Source organism: Phocoena phocoena, chromosome 19, assembly GCF_963924675.1.
Source record: "Phocoena phocoena chromosome 19, mPhoPho1.1, whole genome shotgun sequence".
Classification (NCBI taxonomy): domain Eukaryota; kingdom Metazoa; phylum Chordata; class Mammalia; order Artiodactyla; family Phocoenidae; genus Phocoena; species Phocoena phocoena.
Window position 1 is genome coordinate 16,754,578 of NC_089237.1, and position 17,674 is coordinate 16,772,251.

The following is a 17,674-nucleotide window of genomic DNA, read 5'->3' on the forward strand; positions in this document are numbered from 1 at the left end:
GATGCCCGCGCTCCACAACTACTGAATCCCGTGCACCTAGAGCCCATGCTCCACAACAAGAGAAGCCACCACAGTGAGAAGCCCGTGCACCATAGCAAAGAGTAGCCCCTGCTCGCCGCAACTAGAGAAAGCCCACATGCAGCAACGAAGACCCAACGCAGCCATAAATAAATAAATAAATAAAAAATAATAAAGTGATGGAATAAATATACAAAATTCAGAATGTGATCATGCCTGGAGGGAGATACGGGGATAGGACGGGGAGAACCCCACAGATAGATGCAATGACCTTGATTATATTCTGGTTCTTCAGGGGTGTGGTAAGGCCCAGGTTGTTTTTATCTTGTTATTATATCCTGTATTTATGGTATGTTTACTCTGTCATGTGCATCAAGCGTCACATCATAAAAAAACATTTGGTATCAGTCTGCAATCAAAAATGTTTTTAAGAACAGAAAGCGTTATGTGGCCTCTCTGTGCTTCGGTTTCCTCACCTTCCTTCCTATGGTCCAGCAGGCTCTTCTCCCCTAAAGGTTGGAAGTGTACAGTGACTGCCATCCCTGGGTCAGCCTGCATCCCACCCAGGCCGCCTGGTACCCCAGTCAAACTTTCTCACTGTGCTTAGCAGGGCTGAAATGGCCAGTGTCTAGCCATTAACTAGGGCCATGTTAAACCTACACAGACCAGTCCTAGGAAACCCCCCCAAAAAACTCCAACAGCCACGAAGTGTAGAGCTTTCCCTGAGTATGGCCTTTCCTGTTTTGGAAGGAATTCAGATCTTCCTATTCCAAAGAAGCCTGGTCTGGGATAGAATATCTTATGACCCTTGATACATTGGAATGACTTCAGAACATCCTTAATTCATTTAATACTTCTTTATCTTTAACTCAGTTCCTGAGTACTATTTCATTTCCTCCTCACAACTGCCCTGAGATCGGAATCTTTGCTCCCATTTTACAGATGAACAAATTGAGGTTCACTTTTTTTTTTAACAGCCCTAAGTTCCAGAGCTATTAAGTAGCACTTCTGAGATTCACATCAAGGCCGGTTTGACTCCTCTTCCTGGAACAACATGCTGCCTTCCAGCACAGAGGCTAGAAGCTCAGAGCTGGGAAATCACAGAGTGAGGGGAAAACTGTCCCAGAGAGTGGGAACCAGCTGGGCCTGGACTCAAGCTTGTCTGGGAAGGAGCCCGGAGCATTAGCCAACAACCAATACTATTACCAGCTGTGCTCCTGCAATATTCAGGATGACGTGTGGGGCTCACTTGGGATATGAAGAAATACAAAGCAGAATCATGCCCTCAAGGGGCTGACCCTCTAGTTGGGAAGACAAGCCAGATGCACGTGAAGAGGTAACTAGTGACAAGGGCCCCAGGTCTTCCTAGGAGGGCCTCACAGAGGCAATGGGAATCTAGCTGGGGCTGCAGACTGAGCCTGCAACTGGCAGGTGACTCTCAATGGTGTCCCTTCATCCTACCACCCATCATAGAGGATGCAATGTGTGCCCTGCGTTATCCTTGTGATGTGGGCGCAAAGGTGATGGAGACCCGGTCCTGCCTGTGGGGCGCTCACAGTCTAATCAATGAATCGGATACACCCGGAAGGGGCTGAGCTGGGGCCAGGTGTGAAAGAAGGAAGCACAGAGAAGGTGGTGCCTGGACTGTGCTTTGAAGAACGAAGGGGAGTTCACAGAAGTCATTCCAAAGAAGGTGGGGCAAACGCAAAGGCCTGGAGATGGGAGGTAGTGTAAGAACACCCAAATGATAAAGAAACATTGATGGCAAAGGGTGGACACCAGACACTATACTAAGTCTCTCATGTGTTACCTCATCCTTTACTCCTCGTTTTACAGAAAGAAAGCTGAGGCTCAGACAGGTTCAGGTCACCAAGATATTAAAGGCAGAACGATCTAGAGCCCAGGACTGCTGTCACCCAACGTCCAGGCTCTCGCCTGTGCAGGTGAAAGTAGGTCATAGGGTGAGGATGTGGTGGTGGGAGGTGAGTTAGGGTGGAGAGTCAGGAAGGGGCGAGATCATTCCGGGTTTCACAGGCCATGCTAAAGAGGGTGGAACACCACCTGAAACTAACACAACATTGTAAATCAACTATATTTCTTTTTTTTTCTTTTCTTTTTTTTTTTTTGCGTTACGCGGGCCTCTCACTGTTGTGGCCTCTCCCGTTGTGGAGCACAGGCTCCGGACGCGCAGGCTCAGCAGCCATCCATGGCTCACGGGCCCAGCCGCTCCGCGGCATGTGGGATCTTCCCGGACCTGAGCATGAACCCGTGTCCCCTGCATCGGCAGGCGGACTCTCAACCACTGCGCCACCAGGGAAGCCCTCAACTATATTTCAATAAAAATTTTTTTTAAAAGAAATAAAGAAAAAATTTTAATTAAAAAAGAAAAAAAAAAAGAGGGTGGAACATCACAGTCAGACCTGCTGGTTGAATGCTCTTCTGTTGGGCCATTTAAAAATGACAAAACTGGGAGCTTCCCTGGTGGTGCAGTGGTTAAGAATCTGCCTGACAATGCAGGGGACACGGGTTCGAGCCCTGGTCTGGGAAGATCCCACATGCCGCGGAGCAACAAAGCCCATGTGCCACAACTACTGAGCCCAAGTGCCACAACTACTGAGCCCAAGTGCCACAACTACTGAAGCCCACACGCCTAGAGCCCGTGCTCTGCAACAGGGAAGCCACCACAGTGAGAAGCCCATGTATCTCAATGAAGAGTAGCCCCTGCTCGCCACAACTAGAGAAAAGCCTGTGCACAGCAACAAAGACCCAATGCAGCCAAAATAAATTAAAAAAAAAAAAAAAAAAGACAAAACTGGGACTTCTCTGGTGGTCCAGTGGTAAAGAATCCACCTTCCAATGCAGGTGACGCAGGTTCAATCCCTGGCCAGGGAACTAAGATCCTACATGCCACAGGGCAGTTAAGCCTGCGCACACCACAACTACTGAGCCCGCATGCCTCAACTAGAGAGACCACATGTCTCAAACTACAGAGCCCACACACTCTGGAGCCCGCGTGCCACAACTAGAGAGAAGCCCACTCCGCAGTGAAAGATCCCGCATGCCTCAGCGAAGATCCCACATGCCGCAACTAAGACCCGACACAGACAAAAAAAAAAAAGAAAGAAAATAAATAAAGTAAATAAGTAAATATTTTTTAAAAAATCAGAAAGAGAAAAAATGAATATAATCCAGCCTGGATTATATGTCTTTATTAAACAGATAAATAAAGAAAGAAGACAAAACTGACCGACTATGAAGGAAAATCCTTTGAGGCCAAGACTGTGTAAGACAAGGTCCCAGTTTATCAAAAGGGACTTGAAGCTAAGAGGTGACCACAGACTGCAAGGGAGGTAGAAGTGTTGTTGATGTAGAAGGAAGTCAGCCTACTAAGGTAGGAAGATGATGCAGAAATGGAGAAAGATGATAAGATGATGCAGAGATGGAGAAAGCAGGGCTTCTTCCAGCTTCTGTGCTAGTCAGACCCCGGGGAACCCCGTTTCCTGTCCAAGTCCCCAGGTCTGGATGGAACACTTACAGGACCTGGGGTGAGAGTACTAAAGGAAGCCTCATCCACCAGGCGCCCAATATTTAAAAATTTCATGTCAGGTTAAAATACTGTTAAATAAAATATCTTTTCTATATATAAAATAGGTAAACAACAGGGACCTACTGTATAGCACAGGGAATTATACTCAATATCTTTTCATAATCTATAATGGAAAAGAATCTGAAAAGAATATATATATATATATATGTATAACTGAATCACTTTGTGGTATACTTGAAACGAACACAACATTGTAAATTAATTATACTTCAATTAAAAAATATATATTCTATCCAACTCGATGAGCTGTACACTTATAATTCATGTACTTTTATTTAGGTATTCTTCAATAATAAGCTAAAAAAATTCTATTGTCTTATTCACCACCTGGAAGGCTAGGTTCTCCATGGCGTTCTGAGCTAGAAAGTGACATGGAGAGAACCAGCCCCCAGCTCACAGCCAGCAGCCCCCTCATCCCTGCTTCATCCACACTGGTCACCCCGACTGAACCGCCAGGCTCCGTTCACAGGTCCTGCAAACAGTCTCTCCTTTACCACTCTCATCCCTAGGGGCACACACACCAGCAGCATAGCCTGACCTGATAGGATGAACGCCAGGCAGAGGTCCGCCCAGCCCAGAAGTAGACTCACAGCCACTGAAGCTAGGCTCTTCAGGGTGCCTTGCAGATACTTCTGAGCACCCAGAGCATGGCTGGGGGTGAGGTGTTGTGGGTATGACCCCTTGGGCCCCAGATTCCTTGCCCTGCGGGGAGGGGTGCAGCCTTAGGACACCAGAGTGGAGCCCTCTAAATTGAAGGGCCTGGCAGGACCCCTTTGCCCTCTTCTAACAGCTGTGCTATGAGTCACAGCACTGGCAAAAGGACGTAGAGAAGCTGGAGAGAGATCAGAAGGAGAATAAGATGGTTAAAGGTGTGCAGGAGACTGGGTCATCTGGGAGAGATTGTTCTGGAAAAAGGAAGACTCAGTGAGCAATGCATCCTGGTCCTTGAGTCAAGCTGAAAATCTACTATGAAGCTCATGACCCCAAGAGACCAAATGAGAGAATCTGGGCTTGGACTAAGTCAGGAAAGACTGCAGTCAGACCTAAGGAGGAACTTCCTGACTGTTGAGATGTGATGTCACAGGCTGTGAAGCCTGGCGAGCTCGGCTCCAGGCAGTTTGTGTCATGGTTGGAGCTCTGGGGTTTGCCAGCTGTGGAGCCTTGGGCAATGGAGTGGATTCCTCAGGACCTCAGTTTCCTCATCTGTAGAATGGGGATAGCGAGAGTATCTGCCTCCCGAGGGTGTTGGGAGGATGAGTTCAAGTGTGTGCTGTGTTCCCTCAGCACACACCATACACAATGAATTATCAGCTGGACGTTAAATCCTGCCTCCCCACTTGCTTCCCAGCTCCTTGCTTGGGCTCTGAGAGTCTCCATTTTCTCACAGATTAAATGGGGATGAAGATGCCAATCTCATGGGGCTCTTTTAGCTTCAAGGACAGTGCCAAGGTCATAGACTCCTTCCTTACTGATAGCTGAGGAAGGCTGCAGAGTCTCTCCTGCAGAAGCTTCAGTTAGGATGGAGGACCACCCGGCCTGTGGTTCGGCATTCTCCTTCCTGAAGTCTAGGGGCTGAGGAGGGTGGTCCCAGAGGTGCAGAAGCAGAGAGGAGGTGAGAGGCTAAGAGGACACCTTGCTGGCGGATGGGTGAGGCCAGCCTGGCCCCCCTTCGCCAGCCATTCTCTGTCCCTCCTTGAGGCTCCCCTCACTGATGGGGGCTTAGCACCTCCCAGGTCAAGCCAGTGCCCCACTAGGGTTTTGCTAATGGGAAGGGCCTGGCTGGCAGCGAGGGCTGTGTGCGATGTTTGCCCGGGGCCTCCCTCTTCCTTCCCACCTGTGCCCACAGTGACAGCAGTTCTCAAGATGGTTGGGGGGGCGGGAGGTGGGAGCAGCCCAGCTGGAGAGACAGGGTGGATGCTACCAGGGCATCCCGTCACCTGCAGAATGGCCTCAATAGCACTGGCTGCCTTCCAGGGCAAAGGAAGGTGGGAGGAACCAGGGGTGAAGGGAGACAGGGAAAGAGGAAAGCACAACCATTGGCCAGAAATAAGAGAGCTTCCCAAGAGGAAAATTATGTATCAGCTTCAAGTTTAGAATGAAGAAGATCATGGAGAAAAGAAAAGATGGTGACTTCCCCAAAGAAAAAGCTTCTGTAGACTTGGAGGACACTCTGATGATAAAGAAACAGAAAGAAACTGATCAGAATTCCTGCAACCCAAAACAATCCAGTGAGGGCCAGCTCTCTGATATAGCAATATTTTAAATTTATGTATGCCTTGCCTCTTTCCAGAAGGATTTGAAGTGCCTGAGGCAACAAATTCCAAAGGCAACAAATATTTATTGAGCAACTACTATGTACTTGCCAGTCACAGAGAAGACAGCGGTGTGGAGACAGTGCCTGCCCTCAAGGAATTTATAACACAAAGCACATGGGATTGGGGGCTTCCCTGGTGGCGCAGTGGTTGAGAGTCTGCCTGCCGATGCAGGGGACACGGGTTCGTGCCCCGGTCTGGGAAGATCCCACATGCCGTGGAGCGGCTGGGCCCGTGAGCCATGGCCGCTGAGCCTGCGTGTCCGGAGCTTGTGCTCCACAACGGGAGAGCCCACAACAGCGAGAGGCCTGCGTACCGCAAAAACAAAAAACAAAAAACAAAAAAAACACATGGGATTGAATAACAAAATGAAAATAGAAAATCAGGATTAAGGTGAAGAAGATGACAAATACACCAAGTCAAGGTCAATACAGGTGCAAGGACTGAGCTCACGTTTGACTTAGTTTTCTCACAGTCAGGACAGAAAGGGAAACATACTTTAACTGCAAGGAGGAATCATCCTAGCTCCTCAGAGAGAGATCAAGGTGAATATTGAAGTATAAAGGTCAAGTAAAAAATCATCTATATCAGGGATACTAACACAAGAATTGTTTGGGGCAAGAAAGAGGATTCTGTCCTATTGTTTTCTGGTATGTGTGATGGGGGCTGGATGCAAAGGAGCATAAGGGATTAAGTAGAAGGAGAAATCTTACAGCTGGAAGTAATGTGAGGGGTGAGAGGTCATGACTCTACCTTCTTCCTATTTCACAGGTGAGAAAACGAAGGCCCGGGAAGTAGTGACTTGCCCAAGGCCACCCTCCCTCCACTCCCACCCAGGCAACAAAACAGTCACAGGGCCACTACTGCCAGTTTCGTAGATGTGGAAAGCTTGCCAGTGACTTGCACATGTCCCCAAATAAGAGACCTCCCAGAGGTTCAGAAATAGTATCAACAAACACAAAGCAGCAGCTTTCAAGTTGAAGGTCAGATGTAATCTTGACTCAAAGCCATCCTTTGAGGACCGACATAGAATATGAATAAGTAAATTCCTGCCGCATGTAAGAAGTCCACTTTTTTTTTTTTTTTTTGGCCATGCCAGATTGCAGGATCTTAATTCCCCAACCAGGGCTCGAATCCGGGTCCCCTGCAGTGGAAGCGTGGAATCCTAACCACTGGACTGCCGGGGAATTCCCAAGAAATCCACCTTTGAGTCTGAATGGTGGTAGAAGGAAAAAGCTTTGGGCCCAACAGAGCCTGGGTTCAGAGCACAGGCTTTGTGACCTGAGTCCTCATCTGTAAAACGGGCAGGGTTTCGTTCTAAATCATGATGGGTGTATAGGGACCGGTACACACACACCATTAACAAACATACTGACCCACGCCTGGATAGGGAAACAAGTCCCACCGAATGGGATTTTTAAGCTAAAGACTCAGACACCTAAGCATCGTGTGAGCTGTGAGGGAGAAATATGACACGGATAGGAAACATTTGCAAATGGAGCTGGGATGGAAAAAATAATCCCAGGGGAACTGAGCCCACGGAGACAAGGTGCACCTCAGCTTTTGGGACAGCAGCCTACTCAGATCAGGGTCCCATCCTCTTGGGTGCCCTCTGAACCTAGGGGCTGTTAGCCACGTGGGGCCTGAGCTGAGCAATGGGAATCAGTTTCAGCTGCCTTTCAAAGTCAGTAGAAACACTGTGCTCTGAGCCCTGAACCCCGGGTCACACCCAGGGACGAGGTTTTAATTCATTCTGCTCCTCCAGTCCGCTCACGGCACTGTCGTGATTCACCGTGTGCAGCTGGCTCTCTTCAGAACCTCTTTTGCCCGCTTGCCTTTACACGCAGCACAGAGCTGTGTTTTTGTTTACTGACCCCCACCATATGCTCGGCACTGGGGGAGGAGACCACGAGGCGGCTGAAAGGTATCTGTAGTCTGGTAGAGGAGCAGAAGACGCCCACAGCCCGTGGGAGAAGGTGGTGGGAATACATGGCATGGCTGGGGGGAGGTGGGGAGGGAAGGGAGTGATGACATATTCCCTGCTTGCAGGGCAATGGTTCGGGAATCTAGGAGGGCTTCCCAAAGGAAGAGGATTTTGGTCTGGGTCTAGAAAGCAAAATGGAATTTCAGCAGTTGCGTGTGGGGAGGGGAGAGAGGAGGTGGCGAAGTATTTCCATGAACAGGCACAGAGGGATGTTGGGAGGCTCGTGGGGGATTATGAAAAGTACAGCTGATATGGGTGGAGGCCAAGCCTAGGGAGCCTCGGTGCCCGACAAGAAGTGGGGAACCATGGGAGGTTTTAGAGCAGGGGAGAGACAGCCTCAGAAAGCCAGGTTAGGGAGATACGTGGTGAGCCGGACAGGATGTAGGAGGCTGGCTCACTCCCGCTGCCGCAGCCCCTATTTGCATTCCCAATGGGCCCTGCGAGGAGAGATTGGTTTTCCTCGGTTTTCCTCGCTGGCCCAGCTGGCTCTGGCAGATAAGTGGGACTCTGTGCCCAGGGGCAGGGCGTTTGGTCCTGTTGCTCCCATCCCCCTCACCGAGAGAGAGAGAGAGAGAGAGAGAGAGAGAGAGAGAGAGAGAGAGAGAGAGAGAGGGAGGGAGGGAGGGAGGGAGGGAGGGAGGGAGGCACACACACACACACACACACACACACACACACACACACACACACACACACACACACACACACACACGGTCCTTCCTGTTTTTCCAGCCTAGCTTGAGTGAATGGTTTCCCAGTTTGCTGGTGCCCATCCAGGTGATTGGATTTCCTGACGGCCACAGACCTCAGAAGAGCCCCTTCCAGCTCCTGGCCCTCTCCCCTTACTCCTCCTAACCTCTACTCCCATCTCCCACCACTGTGCCCCTGCTTAGAAATCCTACACCTGGCTAAGCCCAGGTCAGGCCTGTGATCTCTGCACTAGTTCGGGTGAACCTGGGCATGCCCTGTGGCCACTTGACCTCCGACCTCTGCTCTCTTCCCTCGGTGTTCCCCACTGAACCTCAAGACCCCCTCAGGAAGGAGCTGAGAACTCCCCTGTCCGGCTCCCATTCCTTCCTCCTCTGCTGGAAATACCAAATCTCAAGCTCAAAGACTCAGAGAGTCCTGCCAGGTCCATCCTTAGCACCCTTTGACTAGGGGCTGGCTCCTACTCCCCTTTTCTGGTAGGACCAGCAATGACAGAGAGCTTCTCTGGAAAGAACTTCATGTTTCTCCAGGGCTTTCATAAAGAGTATTCCTCTGAAGCTCTTAACAGCCTTATCATGGCCCATTTTGCAGATGAGAAAACCGAGGCCTGGGGAGGTTAGAGACTCATCCATGATCTCACAGCTGTTTGAGTATAAAGTTTTGGGCTCAGTCCTCCCCACACTGCCCTGAGGTCAGCTCTCAAGTGACTGCCCCCACCCACGTACCAGACACAGATAATCCGAATAGCTGGAAGTCCAAGGCCAGCAGCTTGTTCAACTCCCCTATTTACTGAGTCAAGAACAGTGAAGGGACTTGCCTAATGTCACACTGCAACCAGTGGCAGAGCCGGGTCTCAGGTCTCCTAACTCCCTGCCCAGAAACCTCCCACCGCCCCACACTGCCCCCTCTTGTCTCCCAACATACTTCCCCTAGATGTATGGGTGTGCCTGACATTTCTGGAATTCACTCCACACACATAATGAAGCCATTTTGAGAAGGCTCGCCTCAGGGGGAACCAGAGAGCTGTCTAGTGTCCCCATCCTGACCCCTGCCAACTCCTCCCGGCTGTGCGCGCTAAACAGACGCCATCGGCCTGGGCTTCCCTACCCCCTGCCCCCCACACACCTTGCTGGCCTCAAGAACTAGAGGCGGAGTTTGGGGGTTTCAAAGCTGTGATGGAGGCTGCATGGGAACTAAGGAACAGTGGAGAGATGTCAGGCTGGTTGCCGCACGGGTCAGTGTTCATAGAGGGAACCCAGACATCACCACAGCCAGTGACCGACAGAACGGGGACTGCTTGTTAGCAGCACAGAAGTGATTTTAGCTTTAGCCGTTGAATTGTGGCAACTCCCTGAGACATTAGTTTAATGTGAGGATAAGAAAGTTTCTCTCCCTCCGATGCAAGGCTGACCCTGCCTGGAGAACCTTCTGGATCTAAGGCGGCCACTGTGCCACGTACCACAGGTTGCCTAACGCCGAAGAACTGGGTTTCCGTCTCTGAGCACAGAGCCAGATCCCCAGCCCCCAGCCCACTGAGAACCAAGCAACAGAAATGGAGCCAACTTGAAGGAAGAACCCTGAAGCAGCTGTAGGATAGGCCACTGGGGGGAAGGTATGGGGTTGCACCCTCAGGAAGATTCTAGAAGCCCTCTGCCCAGGTGGGTTAGCTATTCACCTGCCCAGGAGCAGGGAGGAGACCAAGTGATCTCCAGCCCCCTCTGCATCCCAGACTCCCCTGCAGGAGTCCAGGAGCTGGGACTCCGGCCTCTTCCCTTTTTCTCCACCCGCTTGACCCCCAAAAGCTCTTCCTGCCCCCCGGCCTAGTCTCTCATTGAGAACAGGGAATTCCCTCTCTAGCAGCATGAGACCAAGGGACCCCGCTTGGAGTTGGGGCAGCTACAGGGACAAGATCTGGAGGGGGAGGGGGTAGAAGATGCTTCCCGCTGCTGCCCCACTCATACCTCCACCCGCCAAAGAATGTAATTAAGCAGCAGGCCTCTGCCAGGAGCCAAGCTTTCTGCCTTCCGTCTATAAATCACCTTCTGAATCATCTCTCAGCTCCTGGAGGAGTAACTTCTGCTCGGGCTGCTCCAGGCGGCCCCAGTGCCACTCCCCCCCTCCCAACCCCTCTGCCGTGAACCTGCCTCCCCTACCCCTCCCTGGCCTAGCCCAAGGTGGCTCAGCTGGAAATGGCAGTGGCTGCAAGAGTCCAGCAAACTAAACTGTAGGATGGGAGGAGGGTTAGGGGAGACTACAGTGCCCTCTCTACCCACCCCTTTCCTGGGCAGGCAAACAGCTGAGCTTAGGTTAGCCCAGCCTAACTTCCTCAGGTTAAGTATAAAGCCACAGGCTCACGGTCACCAGTACCAAGTATAACAGGGCAAGCTGGCTCTGAGGATAAGGAGAAAACAGAGCCATGTGGGGCCAACCTGGGAGGACTTCTTGGAAGAGGCAAGTTTAGATCCAGGAGTCAAAATAGCTTGCGCACAGGGGGTGAAAATAATATGTATATAGTACTTCCGGTATGCCAGGCATTATTTAGGGAGCTTTACGTGTACTCACTCATTTAATCTTCACAACAACCCTGTGAGGTAGAAACAGTCACTGTTCTCATTTTACAGATGGGGAAACTGAGGCTCGGAGAGGTGAACTTGCCCTAGGTTACCCAGCGTGTGAACGTGAATGTAGGCAGCCTGGCTCCAGAGGAACGTGAGTGTTTGGGGAAAATGAGGTTTGGGGGTGCAAGCAGGCAGGCTTGGCAGTAGTGGGGCAGCCAGCTTTGGGATGTAGGTCAGATGGGGCTGCAGAATGAAAGGGCTGGGCTGCTTAAGGCAGGCTCTGACTGTCTGAATGGCGAGGGAGGGCCGGGGGAGATAGGCTCCTGGGGGTAGTGGCACTGGGGCCACCTGGAGCTCCCTGCTTCAGAGCCGTGAATCAGCTCCCTGTCATAGCCCTGTAGACTTCAAGAGGCAGAAGGCGTCCCTCAGGCTGCTCAAGAAAAATGAAGCCCAGAGGGAGGACAGGGCTTAAAGCACAGAAGAGGAAAGGGACTCTTCCTGGGTCACACAGCCAGTCACTGGTAAACTCCACACCCAGACACAGGTCCCTCCATTCAAGCTCTACCCACTTCCTGGCACCCAAGTAACACGAATGTGTAGATGTAGCATCAGGATGGCACTAACCTTTGAGGAAGGGGTTAGGCTAACCTCCTCCCCCAACTAGGGATAGGGAGTAGAGAATGTCCTTTCCCTCCTTGGTGGCTTTAGAAGGATTCTGTGGCTCATGGCAGGGTGGGCAGAAAAGGCTAGAAGACCATGTCCTCCTCAACCCCTGGGCTGACCACATTCTGAAGCCAGAAAGGTCTTGGTTTTTCCCACGCTCCCTGGAAGGGTCCGATAGCTACATCCTCTGAGAAGAGTCACCTCTCCTGCCCCAACCCCAAGCTCCTTGTCTCCTGCCCAGACCCAGGAGAGAGCTATTCAAAGTCTAGAGAAAACCCCAAGCTCATAGCTCCCTTCGCCCACTTGGTGTCCATAACACCTTCTCCATCCTACATCTGCCTGAGTACCATTCAGGTTTGTTAGCATTAAGTTCTGTAGTGGGAAGGATGGGAGATACCTGCGTGGCTGAGTCTATTCTTTGGGGATTTCTACCTAGGGCCCTCTCTGTCTGCCTCAGTTTCTCCACCTGCACCAGTGATTGAGCAAGCACCCAGATGCCACAGGGTGTGGGTGCTGGCAGGGCCTGGCCGGGTTTGCCACTGGGAAAGCTGCAGGAAGGGAGGGGAGCGTGCCCACTAAAGGACTTGGCACTGCAGTCCAGCTCCTGCCTCTTTTGACCTCCCCGCAAAAGTTCTTTCCACCAGGCAGCTGTCCCAGGCCCTCCCCAGACCAGAGGCCCTCAGGATACCTGGGGTGAGGGAGATGCTCAAGGCCCAGATACTACCCATCCCTCACCTCATGGCCACAGAGCTGTTGATAAAATGCTCTGAGATTCTGGGAGAATTTTCCCCGACTGCTACCCCTTCCCACCCCCCATACCTTCCCCCCCACATATTAAAGCAGGTTCTTCCAAGAACATAACTCAGCTCCAGGCTCCTGGTATTAGAGTAACATTTGACCTGCGTTTTGTCGTTGTTGCTTTGTTTGTTTTTGTTTTTGTTTTTTAGGGAAAACGTGGTCCCATCAGAAGACAAACAGATCAGTAACTGATTTTGCTCCCTTTGGACAGCAAGCCCCGCCCACAGTGGGGGGTGAGGCGGGCAGGAGGGCTGTTAACTCACTTCCAAGAGACCTGGATTAATTTCCCCACCACATCCCCCCAGGGTAAGGCCTGCCCTGGAAGGGAGAGACCACCCGGTTAAAGCCTGGCCATCCGATCTGGTATCTGCCCATCTGTCTGTCTGTCTGTCTGTCTGTGGGATCAACAGCCTCCAGCCAGCTCAGCTCCTGCCAGCCCCAGCCCCAGCCAGCTGTAATTCCTGCCTGTTACAAGTGTTAACACCTGGCCTGGGGCCTTTCCTCCCCCGCAGTCTCCAGGTGCCTCCCTGGGCCCAGCCCACTGACCCACACGGGGTTTGACTGAACATGTTCACAAGCCTCTGAAAGGCGGGTGGAGGTGGGAGTGGGTGGGGGAGGCAGCGGGACATCGGACAGATGGGGAAACTGAGGCAGGGCTTAGGGCAAGTGCTCGAGTGGGGAAATGGCTCCCAGGATGGTGGAGAGAGAACTCAGCTGTTATTGCCCAGCTCACTGCCCTTGACTTCTGCGGAGCCCTTTCACCCAAGCTGTGAAGCAGGGGCAGGCTGGTGATTCCTGAGTAAGGAAACAGAGACCCAGAGGGATGTGTCCCACAGAGGTGGGCTCCCGACCCCCAGCACAGGCCCCTTCCATCAGGGCCTCTGCCTCCGGAATGCAGCAGGCACTAGGCTGGGCCCTAATAAGATCGTTCATTTTTCCCCCAGGAAGGAGAAGAAAGACAAGTTCCTCTACCAGGCACTAACTGGGACTGACAAGAGGAATTATAGAAATCAGTGCTGCTGCCACTGCTTCCTGTCCCAGCTCCGCCACTACCTGGCTGCGAGGCCCTGGAACGTGTCTCTTCCTTCCATGAGCCTCTGTCTGAGGCCCCTTGTAGCTCAGGCTTCTGGTCTACCTTCTCTCAGGGCCGGGGCCTGAGCAGCACAGAACGCTTGGGATGGGGGTGCCCTCCTTGAGGGGTGATAGGGGCAGAAATCCCAGCTGAACTATTTCCCCCTAAAGTCTCTCCTAGGGAATGTGTGAGCTGGGAGGGCCAAAGAGGGCAGGCCGTGATGGGCTAAAGAACTGGTATCTGGCTGCCCTGGGGGCAGAGCAGGAATAGGAATCTGAGGCCCCTCTACTCTACTGTCACTGTCCCAGCCCTGGCCCCCTGCCCCGGCCCTGAGAACATGACACCCACCACCCTAGCTCCAAGCCCAAAGACAAACGGTGTAAGAGGGGAGGGCTGGTGACCATAGTCCTCAGACAGACAGGATGAGCTCGTGCCAAAGAAGGCTCTGCGCCGTCCCCCTTCCCCATGCTGCCCAGCCCCGGATCCCAGGTCACTGTGGCCCTTGCAGCTTCCTCATTAGACCCTTGTCTGTGTCTGCTGGACTGTCCCTCCAGGACCATGGACGCCCACCAAGCACCCAAGTTTGGGATGTCATTCACACTTACAGGTCATATGTCTGCAAACCTATCCATAGCCGTGGGCCCAGCCATGGTCACTAGCACTTGAGGACAGGGTCACAGGCAAACTCAGACATAGCCCTCACCACACTCATACAATCAGCTCATGGCCATGAGCACTGATATCCACGCACAAAGACATCTGTGGAGCTTTCCCCTTATACAATCATGAAGACACGTGCACGCACGCAGACGCGCACACACACCGCTCACATGCCTGGTCATGAACATAGTCATGTGGTGTCATAAGCAGACACAGGTGCTGACCTTTACATGGGCATAGGTACTTGTAGACTTTCTCTGTCTCACACACATACGCACACGCTCACATAGATTCAACCACTTGCTGACACTCGTGTGCCCATACACGGTACACCCTGTCACGGGCCATGGAACCCTCAGGCACATCTCACACAAGTTCACGTCCACAGTCATCCAGTTGCAGGTATAGGCACTCCTTCACACAGAGGCACACTAGTGTACAGATGACACTCCTTAGGGTCATAGGCCTACACACACACACACACACACACACACACACACACACACAGCTCAGACAAAGCAGCATCCCTGTCCCCGCCAACCCCAAACAAGCCATGTGTCCAGCGTTATGTTAGGGCCAATGTCCCGGCTTTCCAGGTTTTTCCAACATCTTCCTATTGGGTGGTCCCTATCGGGATGCTCCCCAATACACCATTACACAGCAGACCCCCCAGCCACCAGCATTGACCCCGGAAGTGCTCTTGTCCAGTTCATAGGATAGGGGAAGCTGGTCTTCCCCCCTTGGTTCCTGCAGCCTATGGGGCCCCAAGCCCTCTCTTCCCACCCTCCCCGCCCACCCCCAAGGTCCCTGTGAAAGAAGAGAACCGGCATGGCCTTGGGCAGGGGATGGGAAGAGGGTCGGGAAGGGCCAGTGGGGCAGGATTGGTTTCTGCAGCAGCCTTCCTCGCAACTGGGAAAGTCCCCAACCTGGCATCCCTGGCTGCCCCGGCCACCCTGGGGACTTCTTTATGTACAGGAGGCCTCAGGCCAGCCCATCGCCACGGGGAAGGAAGGGCTGGGCAGAAGAAAGACCTCCCCTTGGATGTCTGTCCTGGGAGCAACTCTCAGTACCCTCTAAATGGAGACCCTTGGCCATACACTGCTCTTATTCCCATCCTGACCCCCCCAAACACCCAGACACAAATGCTGCCACCCCCAAACAGCTGCAGGCAGACTCGGGGTGTGGCCCCAAATCTCCTTGCTCTGCTCCCCCTATCCCAAGCTGGGCAAAGGGTGGTTAAGGGAAAGGGAGACACGCAGGTGGCACTCCTCTCTGACTTTCATTCCAGGGCCACAGTCCCTCTGCTAACTCACAGATCCCAAATTCTTCCTCCTCACCTTCCACCCCCCCACCCCACCCCCTGGCCGAACCTCTCCTACATCCAGGAGGGGAAGATTCTTTAATTAAAGTTTTCCGGAATGCAGGGGGCTGGAGACTGAGGAGAGGCGGGGTGTAATTTAGAGAACTGGTTTCAGTGTGTCTTTCCCCTCCGGCCTCTGGGACCTGCTGGGTGTCGATGAGGCCGCTTGGAAAACAAGGGGACTCCCTGGAACTGGGGCTCCCAAAGGGCTGTTTACTCCACGGCCAGTTCCCCCATACACGCACAACCCCCCACCCGGCCCCCGCCAAAACACCGCGCCTGGTTTCCCAGCCTTATTTACTAAAAATGTCTTTTGTATCCACATTTCTCGGGGACCGGGATCCTCCTCTCCCTCTCTCCCTTTCTCCTCGGTCCTCGGGTTTTTCCAAAAGGAACGAATTTGACATGGAGAATTGGGTTTTTGGTCAAAGAACAAACCCACCCCCTCCCAAACAACTACATTTTCAAGAAGCCCCGCTTTTGCCAGGATGGACAAGCAAGAAATGAATTAAATCTGAATTCAATGGCATCTCGGATCAGCAAATACCATATTCACTTCTGAGGCTCCAGATTAATCTAGAGCAGAGTGGGGAGAATCTGATGAAATCCACCCCCCACCCCCCTGCCCTGGGGGATCCCTGAAGCGACTGGGGTCTAAAATCTGAAGGCACAGGGGGGTTATTGTGGGGAAATCTCCTGATGGAGGCGCCGGAGGAGGTGAGGGTGGCAATGAAGGAACAGGATGATTTTGCCCATGAAGACCCCAAAATGGAGAAGAGGAGTGGCTGGGCCCCAGGGACATCGCTGGATTTCCAGAAAGCCAACTGCAAGCAAATGGAGGGTCTTCGGGGCCCCCAGACTGGGACGGGTGGAGGGTTAGGATCTAAGAATAAGAGACATTCTGAGACGGGGAAAGTCCTCCAGCCTCTGCAGCGAGTAGCAGGGAAAATGGTGATTATCAGAGAAACCAGGAGTTGGATTCTGAAGGCGACACCAGCAGAAAATCCAGGGAGGTGGGCGAGTCGGGGTGCTGGAGGAAGGTAAGAAGAAAGGAGCCCCAGCCCTGCCGCAGCCCACCCCCAGCTAGCGCCCCCCACCTCCCTGGGGCTCCGCGGAGAAATCTGGCCGCGGGCAGATAAGAGGCGAGTCTTACCACCAAATTGGGTAGCCGGCGAGGACCCTGGTGCCACAGAGCAGGAGGCCGAGGAGCAGCCCGAGCAGGTGGGGCTCCATTAGAAGCGGCGCCGAGGAGGAAGTTTGCCCGCGACCATGAAGAGGGGGAGCGACGCCCCCAATAGTTGGAACAAAGTCCACTTGAGATTGGAAATGACTTTCGGGCTTGTCAGAAGCGCACCTCCACCCGCAGCTGCCCCCCTCCCGAGCCCAGCGCGGAGCAGCCGGGTTTGAGGATGTCAGCGAGCAGCCAATCAGCGCCCGCGGCCTAAGGTAAGAGATGAGTCTGTAGTTCAGCCTGTCAATCACGCGCCCCTCCCGCCCGGCCCACGAGTCGGGCTCCGGGAAGGGCATCGCCCAGCAAACTTGGGCAAAGCCCGCACCCCGGACACAGTGGGAACTTGGGGGGACATGGCACGTTGGACCCTCTGCTGGCGCGGGACCGCCGCGGCCCCCCGCCAGCCAGGTTTAGGGAGCCGGGGCTGTGACTGGGGCGTTCACGTGGTGCCAGGTTGGCGTGGGTATTGATGGGTGGCTCCTTTTCTCTCGGGAGACCGTGACCTCTTGGGACTTGGGCCTATGAGGAATCGAGAGTAGAAAGCACAGGGATGTTTCCAGAAGCTTCGCTCGGGCAGGACAGGATCCGAGGGTCTCGGAGGGGGTTGGAAAATGCAACCCCTCCCAGCCTTCCGAGCCCGCGAGCGGGCCGGCCACGCGACCCAGCCGCGGGAGGTCGCTTCCCGGGCATCCGAGAGGCGCGC

General features: G+C 53.1%; 1 protein-coding gene across 1 annotated transcript in view; it reads right to left on the reverse strand.

The window, feature by feature from the left end:
- Window positions 1–16,973, reverse strand: part of WNT3 (Wnt family member 3) — a 43,038-nt gene extending 26,065 nt beyond the window's left edge. Inside the window, exon 1 of the mRNA XM_065897559.1 lies at window positions 16,894–16,973. Coding sequence (XP_065753631.1) covers window positions 16,894–16,973 — 80 coding nt within the window. The remainder of the gene's footprint in view (window positions 1–16,893) is intronic.
- Between the last annotated feature and the right edge of the window lie 701 nt (window positions 16,974–17,674).